General features: G+C 46.4%; 1 protein-coding gene, 1 long non-coding RNA gene and 1 pseudogene across 21 annotated transcripts in view; 2 read left to right on the forward strand and 1 right to left on the reverse strand.

Annotated features, from left to right (window-relative positions):
* Window positions 1-2,936, forward strand: part of COPS7B (COP9 signalosome subunit 7B) — a 28,070-nt gene extending 25,134 nt beyond the window's left edge. For all 19 annotated transcript variants that reach the window (XM_065526240.1, XM_065526241.1, XM_074010503.1 and 16 more), the window contains one exon: window positions 1,171-2,936. In XM_065526240.1, coding sequence (XP_065382312.1) covers window positions 1,171-1,303 — 133 coding nt within the window. In that variant the 3' untranslated portion in view covers window positions 1,304-2,936. The remainder of the gene's footprint in view (window positions 1-1,170) is intronic.
* Window positions 2,937-3,963: 1,027 nt separating this feature from the next.
* LOC123568031 (guanidinoacetate N-methyltransferase pseudogene) lies at window positions 3,964-6,004 on the reverse strand (annotated as a pseudogene).
* A 79-nt stretch (window positions 6,005-6,083) lies between these two features.
* On the forward strand, window positions 6,084-11,168 carry LOC141408234 (uncharacterized). Of its 2 annotated transcripts, none has more exons than XR_012421567.1 (3): window positions 6,084-6,232; window positions 7,722-7,786; window positions 11,028-11,168. It is a non-coding gene; the product is annotated as an uncharacterized lncRNA (long non-coding RNA). The 2 variants fall into 2 exon arrangements; XR_012421568.1 differs by lacking the exon at window positions 11,028-11,168 and adding an exon at window positions 8,247-8,378.
* The last annotated feature ends 1,514 nt before the right edge of the window (window positions 11,169-12,682 follow it).

Consider the following 12,682-nt stretch of genomic DNA (forward strand, 5'->3'; position numbering starts at 1 on the left):
GGAGGGTCAGTTGACCCTGGGAGTTCGAGAACAGCCTGGACAACATGGTGAAACCTTGTCTCTACAAATAATTTTTTAAAAATTAGCCAGGCATGGTGGCAAGCACCTGTGGTCCAAGCTGCTCAGGAGGCTGAGGTGGGAGGATCACTTAAGCAGGGCAGTTGAGGCTACAGTGAGCTGTGATTGAGCCACCATACTCCATCCAGAACAACGGTGTAAGACTCTGTCTCCAAAAAAAAAAAAAAAAAAAAAAAAAGACTAAAACAGCTATTACTTATTTGACTGCACAGTTCTTCCCTACCACCACCATCCTCTTCCTGCTGTTTCTTCCTCTCAACGAACTGAGGAGCAACGGTTTGGAGCAGTCACCTTTCAGCAGGCAATATAGCAGTACTGATTCAAATGTAAAATGTAAATCCACTTTGATCTGGAAAGCTCACTTCTAGGAGTATCTTCCATAGATGTTCACAGAAGTATGCAAACGTAAACATAGAGGGCTGTTCAGAGTAGCACTGAAACCCAAACTAGGAACCAATTCAAAAAACTGGAGAACCCTCCCAGTAGAATAGGATTCACATGTCACAGAGGATATCTGTTCTGACGTGGAAAAATGTTCAAGAGCTGCTTAAGTATTTCCAGTCTGTACTTCGTTAAGTGAAAGATACGTATACTGCACACAGTAGTGTCATAGCATTTTGCTAGTACTTTTATTACATTTTCTTCATTTCTCGCTTAGTTGGCTGAAGTTCATCCTCTACTGGTTTATTCAAGAAGGGTTCATGGAGCTGTATTCCCAAAGTTTTTATGAAACTATTTGTGGTTTTATACATGAATAACAGCGGAGTGCAGAATTCTTGGGTCTCTCTTTCTTTTTCTGAGGACATTTTAATCATGACTTTGTTTCACTGTTGGTATTGTGCCTCTTTGCTAAATGGTCCCCTTCCATTTGTTTCAACCAGGAGAGCATTAGTCCCACTTTTTTGCTTGATTCATTTCCACAGATCTGCTGTGAGTAGCCCAGGCTTGTTTCTCCTCATCTGGATTTCTGAAGAGAATTTCAGGTTTTCTTGTAGAGGATTTTAGGTTCCTGTCTGAAGTGAAGACATAGTGAGAACAAGTTTTGGTGAGCACATACAGGCTGAGCACTCCAATTCTCTGTCTCCCCACCAGGTTACCAACATCAAGAAGACACTCAAAGCCACCGCATCCTCCTCGGCTCAGGAGATGGAGCAGCAGCTGGCTGAACGGGAGTGTCCGCCTCACGCTGAGCAGAGGCAGCCCACCAAGAAGATGTCCAAAGTGAAAGGTCTGGTCTCCAGCCGCCACTAGGGCCGGCTGGGGCAGCTGGCACTCACCAGGCCTGGGTCAGGTGGGGAGGGGACACCAAGGGCCCATTTCCTCCCCTCTCTACCTACAGTGAGTTCCAGACCTGCCCGTCCCCTCACCAGCGCCTCCCCACCCTGTTGGTACTGTTCCAGAAAAACTGTTAACTCCCCCTCACCCACTCCCTCCTTCCCCAGTTGTTCCCTTCAGACTCAGGGGCTCCACCGATGCCATCCCAACAGGGTCAGACACTGCCCAGCTTCCCTCCAGGAGGTTCTTGTCTCTGTGTAAGGGCTTGTGTCCCTCCCAGTTTTTCTTTTGCTCCATGTCATTTTGTCAGGCTGGTTATAAGCTGGAGGCAGCTTTAACCAGCCCCCAGGGATGATTGTGAAGGAGGCCCCTCCCCTTGTGAGGAGGGGGCGCTCCTCTCCAGCCCCTCGTACCACAGTCCTCACGATGGTGCAGCGATCTCTAGCCAGGCGTCAAGATGCGCTGCTTTCCGTCTCTTGCCTCATCCCTTTTTGGCAGCTCCAGTTCAGGCCGTGGAGGGACGTGATGCTGGGCTATGTTTACTAAACCCACGGGTTTTCAGCCTCTTAAGCCCAGCTCCGATCTCCAATTAGTTGGGAGCGCTGGGTTGACTAACCTCTGGTATCTGAGCACAGACAGAGGGTGCTGTGGGTCTGCTGGGTGGCAGAAATGGTTCCTTCCAGCGTGGCGTTCTCTTCTGGCCGCTCCTCCTGCTGCCTCTGACTACTCAGCCTTGTTTTCGGTGTGTAGGCCCCAGCTGCCCACTGGAACTGCTGGCTAATGCTTGCTCTCCCGAGATCTTTAACTCCTCCTGGCTGCACCTGGGTAGGGATGGTGGCACCGATGCCCCTCTGTCTGCTGAAGGACCTGTTGCTGCTTCTGTCTTTTCACCCCTCCTTGGCTGATGACCCAGAGCCCTCTGATGATGGCATTCTCCTGGCAAGAGAAAAGGACTTAACTAGACTTCTGAACTTGAACAGTTTCAGGTTATATTTTAATTTTTTTTTTTGTACAGGTTCTGATTCTAATACATTTCAACATGGTTTTGTCCCTCCTCGTGTCAATATTTGTTATAGACTAATCGCCGGGGATTTTTCACATGGTTGGAGGGTGGCGCGTGCGTGCGTGCGTGCGTGCGTGCGTGCGTGCGTGCGTGTGTGTGTGTGTGTGTGTGTAAGGGGAGGTGGAGATCCTGGACTGAAATTAAAGTTCATTGAGGAAAAAGCACATTTTACAACAAACAAATAAAGTGTAGATTTAATGTATGTGACTGGGGTTTGGGGTGCATAAGATCTTGAAGGGCTGGGATTAGGGTGGTTCAGGAAAATGTGATACTGTTTCCCCATGTTTAGCCATGGTCAAACAATGGATTTCTCCTTTTTCTAAAATGTCCAGCAACTGCCTACTGTTGATCAAATGTTGAAGTATTCTTGTTTCCTTTTTAAGCCAATCCATGTGCCCATATAACATTATGCCCAAGTGGAGAGTTCACTTTAATTTCCAAAATATGTTTCATGAAACCTCCTGTCAGATACTCTGTGGAAAAGGGGTTCTGTTATGAAATAAATATGGCACTTCCTGCATCCCATGTCCTCATTGGAAATTCATTACTCAGGTGTCCAAGCATTCCTTGGTGAAGAAGCCTGTACCCATACCGATTTCACCACCAAATCCTTTTGGGTGATATCTGGGTGGAACAAATCTTAGGAAAATTTTGGGGAAAGCATATTTCCTAAAAAGCCTAAGAGCGCTGGGCGCAGTGACTCATGCCCATAATCCCAGCACTTTGGGAAGCTGAGGTGGGAGGATCGTTTGAGCCCGAGAATTTGTGGCCAGCCCACACAACATAGTGAGATCCCGTCTCTGCTACAGATAAAAACCCTAAGAGAAAGATAAAAACCCTAAGAGAAGCGAAACACCTTTCAACCTTACAGGTTTTCCCAGCTATTCTTTCTAGACTTCAAACAGGCACAGTCACTCTCAGCAAGTTTTCTTTCATCCTTGTTTTTCCCACTGGCAAGTAGACTAGGAGACATGGTTTGACTTGTATGAAGTCTGTGGCCATTCCTTATTTGATTGCCCCAAGGCCCTAAGGGTCCTCTCCATGATTCAGCTTCCTTAAAAATAATGATGGCAACAATAGTAACTTGTCTCTAAAGTGCTTTACAAAGTATGTTTGCATACAATAAATCATTCAGTCCCTTCCACCCAAACAGTCTTCTAAGGTGGGTAAGGGCAACCATCCTCGCTTTGCATATGAGAAGACAGTCCCAAAGATTTGAAGTGTCGCGGTGGTAAGTGGCAAAATGAGAACTCTTAGATCTCGTGACTTGCACATCCTGTCATCTGCTCTGTTACATTCTCATCTACAGTCTGCTATCCACACTTGACCCTTGCTACCCCTCTACCTACTGCTGTTCCTCTGAGAGTTCATCTTGCCCTTATTTTGAGGGAGGGAGGGGCAAGACCAGTGTTAGTGTTGATTTTGCTCTCAAGGACCCTGGCAGGGAAGCAGCAGTGTTCCCATTGTAGAGGCCAGAAAAGCTGCACAGTGACACAGCCAGGATCAGTCATGGAGCCGTGACAGGCCAGAGCCGGGGCTCCCAGCCACTAAGGAGGGGTGGCAGAGGGTTGTTTGGCCAGGTCTGGGTGGTCTGAAGGCTTGGTGACCAGGGACAACATAATCATATGCAGGACCAATGCCATCACTGCCCTGAGAATGTTCTTCCCCCGGAAGTCTGCCTCCAATAGCACAGACACCTGCTTCTCGGATGGTGGTGACATCTGAGTACTTGGACTTCATCAGCTGCCCCTAGGAGGTGAGGTAGCAGTAGGTGAGGACAATACCCCTTTCAGCTTCAGCAGGTGAAAAGTGTGGTTCTCGATGAAGTTGAGCTGGTGTGTGTGCCAGGTCTCCTTCTACAGTGGGTACACGTCATACAGGATCCCATCAAAGCGACCACCTGGCAGGGTGAGTGCCACCTCCTTCCACAGGACTTTCAAGGGGATGACCTTGTGTGTCTGCTGCTCGGCCCAGTCTTGGAGCCACTGGAAGACGCTGTCATTGTACTCCATGATCCAGTGTTCCTGGTTGGAGACCTCCTGCACCTTCCATGTTCTTGTGGCCATGCCGAAGCCAACATCTAGGACTCGGCCCCCTTTGGAGGTGGTGAAGGCAGTGATGGAGGTTGTAGTGGGGGCGCTCTTGCTGCAGATAGAACCCCAACTTGGAACCTGACGTGCCAGGGCCCAGTCCCTGCAGCCATCTCGCTTTTCACACACCTCATTTCTACTTGCCAAACCTACCCAGCCACTTAATAAGGAAGCAGAGAGTATAGGATAGAGACCTCCAGAAATTGTGGGAATAGTGGCCCAGCCAGATATTCATTGCTCTGCTGGGACTCTGGTGGGAGGCTTGGCCTTCAAGCTCTGCAGTTTCCTGTCTGGCATCCTGGCAGCTGGGCTCAGGTCTAAAATGTGCAGAAGTGTTTTATACATAACTAGAACATTCCAAAGAGATGTCCTCATCAACAGTGAGACATCTTAGGGAAGGAGACACCACAGTATTAAAGAGAATTACCTCGATGGCAGTGCCTGTGGGCTTGCTTAAGCCACATTCTTTACCTTTGAGCTTTCTGCCTCCTCCAACCCTTTTTGCTCTTTCTGTTCAGATGAGAGGCGTTATGGTTCCTATTTGGGTAACATTAGGGAGGTGGTCAAAGCCCCCAGGACAGCCCGTTCCTGTGGTCCTAATCCAAGATGGTCATCATTGATAGTAAGATTCTCTTCTCCCCACTTCAGTCACAGGAAATGGGGTGGCGACCAAACAAGCTCAAGTGATAAACTGCTGGTGATATGTGTACATGTTTGTTGTTTTCTCCACCTCTGAGGTGCTGGGTTGCCTGAAACCAGAGTGTTTTGGTTTGTGTACTAAAGTTGTTTTTCTGGCAGACTGAGACTTCACTTTTTTAAAAATGTGGCAATTGGCTGACTTTTGGTGGTCCCGAAGGACCTATCACACTACCCGTGGTATCTGAGTTTCAAGTCTAGCATGGCTTGAGTAGTCTGTGATTGTACCTGTTTCTTCCTGGATTCTGCACATAGCCAGGAGCATCTCACTGCTTCATTCCATGTTTCTTGCAGTTATGCTTGGGATATGCAGATGGAAACGCATATTTTATTGTAAATTTCATTTTATATCTAGCTTATATTACCCTTAGAGCATTCAGTGGGTCTTTTAAACTTATGTCTGTTAAGTAGATTGTCTGTGACTTGTCGGGCAGTAAAGGTAGATGCTAAGCAAGTATTTATTATCAAAAGGAAGTGTTGAGTTAGTATTAAGGGTGAGAACTGCTCTTCGTGGTTAAGGATGAAACCAACAAGGAAAGAAGTGATGGGAATGCAGAGACAGGCGGCAGCCCAGCTCTTCTTGGGGTTGTTTATGCCATCCTTGCATTGGTCTGCGACTTTACCTCAGCAGACACCGCTGTGGGCTGCTCTAATGACTTCTCTTTCCTCCTCGAACAACTTCTGGAGAAGTTTCAGAGCTGCGGAGTGGTGCCGCTACACATTCATCATCTAACCTGACCTGGGTCCTCAGCTGTAGGGCCATCTGTCTCGAGTCAGCTGTCACTGTTAAAAGTTTCATCATTTTCTCTGGTTTGACTTGCTGAAAAAAAACCAAAACGTAACAAAAACATTTAAAAAGTTTCACTATTTTCTTAAAATAGTTTGCCGTATCATACCCTCTCGTGTTCACTGGATGACTGTCCTTTCTTCCTGGTGAAAGCAGAAACCCTCAGTTTGTCATCTTCCACCTACAGACTCATCTGCATCTGTCCTTACCTCCTCAGGGAGAAAAAGACGTCTGTCCTTCCATGTGAGTATCAGTCATTCCCCTGTGCCATTTCGTTTTCTGTTTTTCAGTCTACCCTTTTCTCCCCAAAGTTTTCACTTATGTGTCTTTAGCCTCTCCTCTAATGGATGTAGGTGATGAATAATTTCACACTTAAAGGGACCCTCCCTGAACCTCATGTCCCTTTCCAGCCACTGCCTTTTTCATCTTTAATGACCATGCTTCTTGAGAATTGTCTACCCTTTCTGTCCCTCTCTTCTCCTTCACTGACATGTGACGTCTACTGCTACCCAGCCGCTGATCATTTTCTTGTCAAGGGGACCATTAATCTCCGACTTGCTATCCTTAGTTTTTATCTGGCTTGATCTTTGTGTTACACTTGGCACTGTTGGGCCCACTTCTTTAAGTGTTCTCTTAGTTTTCATGGCTCCAGTCTCTCCGGATTTTCCTGTCTTCCTTGGCCTATTTTAAAATTTCTTCAGGGGCATCTCTTCCTTTGGAGTCAGAGGTGTTTCTACGGTTCCGTTGTGACCTTCTCATTTTACTTTTATAGATCTCCAGAAGTTATATGATTCACTGCCATGGTTTCACTTTCATTTATAATGCCCAAATCTCTACCTCTGGCTTATTCTGCCAACATGAATAGTCAGCAGCCACCTGGACATTTCTGCTTGCCATCTCCCAGGTCCACTCCTGTAGTCAGTAATCGGTGCCCACCATTCACCAAGTATATTAGTTTGCTAAGTCTACCATAACAAGATGCCACAGACTAGGCCAAAGCAACAGAAATTTCTTTTCTCACAGTTCTAGAGGCTTGAAGTCTAAGATCACAGTGTCAGGAGGTTTGATTTCTCCTGAGGCCTCTCTCCTTGGCTCGCAGATGGCTGTCTTGCTGTGTCCTCACATGGCCTTTTCTCTCTCTCTCTCTCTTTTTTTTTTTTTTTGTGAGACGGGGTCTTGCTCTGTCACCCAGGCTGGAGTGCAGTGGCACAATGACAGCTCACTGCCCCCTCAACCTCCTGGGCTCAAGCGATTCCTTCCAGCTCAGCCTCTCAAGTAGCTGGGACTACAGGTGCATGCCATCATGCCTGGCTAATTTTTTGTATTTTTGGTAGAGATGGGGTTTCACCATGTTGCCCAGGCTGGTTTGGAACTCCTGAGCTCAAGCAATCTGCCTGCCTTGGCCTCCCAAAGTGCTGGGATTATAGGCATGAGCCACTGCACCAGGCCAGGCCTCTTCACTCTGCACACATCCGTCTGGTGTCTCTTCGGCTTATAAGGACATTGGTCCTATTGGATTAGGGCCCCACCCTTAGGACCTCATTTAACCTGAATTGCCTCTTTAAAGGCCCTGTCACTAAATACAGTCACATTGGGGGTTAGGACTTGAACAGTGAGTTTTGGGAGAGAGACAGTTCAGTTCATAACAGCCATTTGCCTGAGCAAGAACTGGGGTTTCATCCTTAACTCCTCTGTCGTGTATCTGATTCACCACATCTTGACCATTCTACAGGCATACCTTGGAGATACTGTGGATTTGGTTCCAGACCACTGCAATAAAGCAAATAGTGTTGTAAAGTAAGTCACATGAAGTTTTTGATTTCCCAGTGCATATAAAAGCTGTGTTTATACTGTAGCCTATTAAGTACCCAATAGCATTATATATATAAAAAAAGTACGTACGTTAACTGAAAATGCTTTACTGCTAAAAAATGCTAACGAACGAGCCTTCAACATGTCATAATCTTTTTGCTGGTGGAGGATCTTGCCTCAATGTTGATATCTGCTGACCAGTCAGGGTGGTGGTTGCTGAAGACAAGGATGACTGAGGCAATTTCTCAAAATAAGATAGTGATGAAGTTTGCCACATTAATTGACTCTTCCTTTCACAAAAGATTTCTCTGTAGCATGTAATGCTGTTTGATGCATTTTACCCACAGTAGAACTTATTTCAAAATTGGAGTCTTCTCAAACCCTGCTGCTGCTTTATCAACTAAGTTTGTATAATATTCTAAATCCTTTGCTGTCATTTCAACAGTGTTCACAGCATCTTCACCAGGAGTAGATCCCATCTTAAGAAACTACTTTTTTTTTTTTTTTGAGATGGAGTTTTGCTCTTGTCACCCAGGCTGAGGTGCAGTGGCACCATCTCGGTTCACTGCAACCTCTGCCTCCTGGGTTTCAGCGATTCTCCTGCCTCAGCCTCCCAAGTAGCCTGGATTACAGGCACCCACTACCATGCCTGACTAATTTTTGTATTTTTAGTAGAGAGGGGGTTTCACCCTGTTGGCCAGGCTGGTCTCAAACTCTTGACCTCAAGTGATCCGCACATCTTGGTCTCCCAAAGTACTAGGAGTACAGGCACGAGCCACTGCGACAGGCCAGAAACCACTTTCTTTGCTCATCCATAAGAAGCACTCCTCATCTGCTAAAATTTTGTCATGAGATTACAGTAATTCAATCACATCTTCAGGCTCCACTTCTAGTTCTCTTGCTGTTTCCACCATATCTGCGTTTACTACTTCCACTAAAGTCTTGAACCGTTCGAAGTTATCCATGAGAGTTGAAATCAGTTTCCTTCAAACTCCTGTTAATGTTTATTTTTGTTGTTGTTGTTGTTGTTGAGACAGAGTCTCGCTCTGTCGCCCAGGCTGGAGTGTAGTGGCTGGATCTCAGCTCACTGCAAGCTCCGCCTCCCGGGTTTATGCCATTCTCCTGTCTCAGCCTCCCAAGTAGCTGGGACTACAGGCGCCCACCACCTCGCCCGGCTAGTTTTTTGTATTTTTTTTTTTTTTTAGTAGAGACGGGGTTTCACTGTGTTAGCCAGGATGGTCTCGATCTCCTGACCTCGTGATCCACCCGTCTCGGCCTCCCAAAGTGCTGGGATTACAGGCTTGAGCCACCGTGTCCGGCCCAATGTTTATATTTTTATCTCCTTCTGTGAATCAAGAATGTTTCTAATGACATCTAGAATGGTGAATCCTTTCCAGAAGGCTGTTCAGTTTACTTTGTGCAGATTAATCAGAGGAATTACTATGGCAACGGTAGCCTTTGAAATATATTTCTTAATAATAAGACTTTTGAAAGTCCAAATTACTCCTTAACCCATGGGCTGCAGAATGGGTGTTGTATTAGCAGGCATAAAGACATTAATCTGGCCAGGCATGGTTTGGCTCACACCTGTAATCCTAGCACTTTGGGAGGCTGAGGTGGGTGGATTGCTTGAGCTCAGGAGTTGTAGACCAGCCTGGGCAAGATGGTGAAACCCTGTCTCTACTAAAACAAAAAATTAGCCAGGCATGGTGGTGCGCATCTGTAGTCCGAACTACTTGGGAGGCTGAGGCACGAGAATCACTTGAACCCAGGAAGTGGAGGTTGCAGTGAGCTGAGATCACGCCACTGCACTCCAGCCTGGGGGGACAGAGTGAGACTGTCTGAATAAATAAATAAATAAAACATTAATCTCTTTGTACATCTCCATCAGAGCTCTTGGATGACCAGATGCATTGTCAGTGACCAGTAATATTTTGAAAGGAATCTTTTTCTGAGCAGTAGTTCTCAACAGCAGTCTTAAAATATTCAGTAAAACATGCTATAAACAGATGTGCTGTCATTCAGGCTTTATTGTTTCATTCACAGAGCACAGGCAGGGGAGATTTAGTGTAATTCTTAGGAGCCCTAGGATGTTCAGAATGATGAATGAGCATTGGCCTCAACTTAAAGTCACCAGCTGCATTAACCCCTAACAAGAGAATCAGCCTGTCCTTTGAAGCTTTGAAGCCAAGTGTTGACTTCTCTCTAGCGATGAAAGCCCTAAGTGGCGTTGTCTTCTAGTAGAAGGCTGTTTCATCTCCATTGAAAGTCTGTTGTTTATGTTGCAGAGATCGCTTCTTTCCTTAAACCCCGTGAACTAAACCTCTACTAGTCTCGGACTTTTCTTCTGTACCTTCCTCACCTCTCTCAGCCTTCAGTAGAATAAAAGAGAGTTAAGGTCTTGCCCTAGATTAGGCTTTGGCTTAAGGGAGTGTTGCGGGTAGTTTAATCTTCTATCCAGACCCACTGAAACGTTCTCCATATCAGCAATAAGACTGTTTTGCTCTCTTACTCATGTGTTCACTGGAGTAGTCTTCTAATTAACTTCAGGAACTTTTATATTCACAACTTGGCTAACTGGTGCAAGAGGCCTGGCTTTCGCCTGTCTCGGCTTTCAGCAGGCTTCCTCACTAAGCAGATAATCATTCTAGTTTCTGATTTGAAGTGAGAGTTGTGCGACTCTTCCTTTTGCTTGAACATGTAGAAGCATTGCAGGCCTAGTTTCAATATTCAGTGGCCTAGTTTCAATATTGTGTCCCAGGGAATAGAGAGACCCAAGGAGAGGGAGAGAGATGGAACAGCTGGTTGGTGGAACAGTCAGAACAAACATACATTTATTGATTAAATTTGCAGTCGTATGTAGGGTGGTTCAGGCATCCCAAAGCAATTACTGTAGTAACATCAAAGATCATGGTCACCATAACAGATATAATGAAAAAGTTTAAAATATTGCAAGAATTACCAGAATGTGACACAGACATGAAGTGAGCACATGCTGTTGGGAAAATGGTGCTGACAGACTCGCTTGACTAAGGGTTGCCACAAACCTTCAATTTGTAGAGTGCAGTATCTGCAAAAGGCAATAAAGTGATGCACAATAAAACAAGCTGTGTATGTATTTTATTATTGTTTGAACCCATCCTTTTTCCATCTCCTCTGCCACCTCAAGCATTTGACAATTTATTCATTCAGTACACTTTTTATTTTTATTTATCTTTTGAGACAGGATCTCGCTCTGTTGCCCAGGCTGGAGTGCAATGGTGGGATCATAGCTTGCTGCAGCCCCTCGACCTTCCAGGCTCAAGCAGTCCTCCTACCTCAGCCTCCCAAGAAGCTAAGAATACAGGCACACATCACCAAACCCAGCTAATTTTTAATTAAAAAAATTTTTTTTGAGACAGAATTTCGCTTTTGTTGCCTAGGCTAGAGTGCAGTGGTGCAATCTCCGCTCACGGCAACCTCTGCCTCCCGGATTCCAGCAATTATCCTGCCTCAGCCTCCTGAGTAGCTGGGATTACAGGCATGCACCACCACTCCCGGCTAATTTTGTATTTTTATTAGAGACGGAGTTTCTCCATGTTGGTCAGGGTGGTCTTGAACTCCCAACCCCAGGTGATCTGCCCGCCTCTGCCTCCCAAAGTGCTGGGATTACAGGCATGAGCCACCATGCCCGGCGCTAATTTTTTACTTTTTGCAGGGATGGGGTCAAACTCCTGGATTCAAGTGATCCACCTCTGCCTCCCAAAGTGTTGGGATTACAGGCGTGAGCCACTGTGCCTGGCCCAGTACACTCTTTGCATGCACATTATATGCTAGGGATGCAGCCAAAGAAGTTTAAAAAATATACAGCTTAAGAAAGTTTAAGAAAAGTAGGTTGGGTGGGGTGGCTCACGCCTGTAATCCCAGAACTTTGTGAGGCTGAGGCAGGCGGATCAGTGGAGGCTAGGAGTTCGAGACCAGACTTGGGATCCCTGAGCTGACTTGTGAGAAGTCCAGTTGGGCTGGGGAGGAGAGATGCCCAAGGAATCTTCACAGTACAGGTGCCAAGTGGGAGTGAGCGGGCCTGCAGGCGACTCCAGCCCCAGCCATAGAGGATGATGTCAAACACAACAGAGAAGAACCCTGCCCAGCCACCCCTCCGCCAGATTGCAGATTGTTTAGGAAAATAAACGCTGCTACTGATTTATGCTACACGTTTTGGAGTAGTTTATCACACTGCATGAGATAACTAGAATTGATATCAATAAGAATGGTGCTACCTCTTTAATACCATCATGTGGATGTGTCAGTTTGTACAGCCATTCTCCTAACCCTGAGAAAAGTATCTCAATTCACATAAACGTTACCACATGTGTAACCCAGTTGTCAGCCTACTGTTTTGAGGGTTATTACCTTCCTCTGGCATAGTTGGGAGGGCAGAGCCTTGTTTCACGTCCACTGCTGGTCAGCTCTGCACTGCAGCTCCTCAGCAGTGTCCTGGACCCTCCAGGCCCCAGCTCACTCCCCTCCTACTGGGCACTCCTTGGAACTGCTGGACCACTGTCTTCTTCGGTGCAGTACTCTTCACCCTGGGTCAGCCTCTTCCCTGACCTGGGTTAAAGTCTGATTACTCTCTAGAGTAGTAGCTAGCTTTTCTTTCTTTCTTTTTTTTTTTTTGAAACGGGCTCTTGCTCTTGCCCAGGCTGGAGTGTAGTGGCACGATCTTGGCTCACTGCAACTTCCACTGCAACCTCCGCCTCCTGGATTCAAGTGAGTCTCCTGCTTCAGTCTCCTGAGTAGCTGGGATTACAGGTGCCTGTCACCACACCCAGCTGATTTTTGTATTTTTAGCAGAGACTACTCTGTTGGCCAGGCTGGTCTTGAACTCCTGATCTCAAGTGA

Source organism: Macaca fascicularis, chromosome 12 (assembly GCF_037993035.2).
Source record: "Macaca fascicularis isolate 582-1 chromosome 12, T2T-MFA8v1.1".
NCBI lineage: Eukaryota > Metazoa > Chordata > Mammalia > Primates > Cercopithecidae > Macaca > Macaca fascicularis.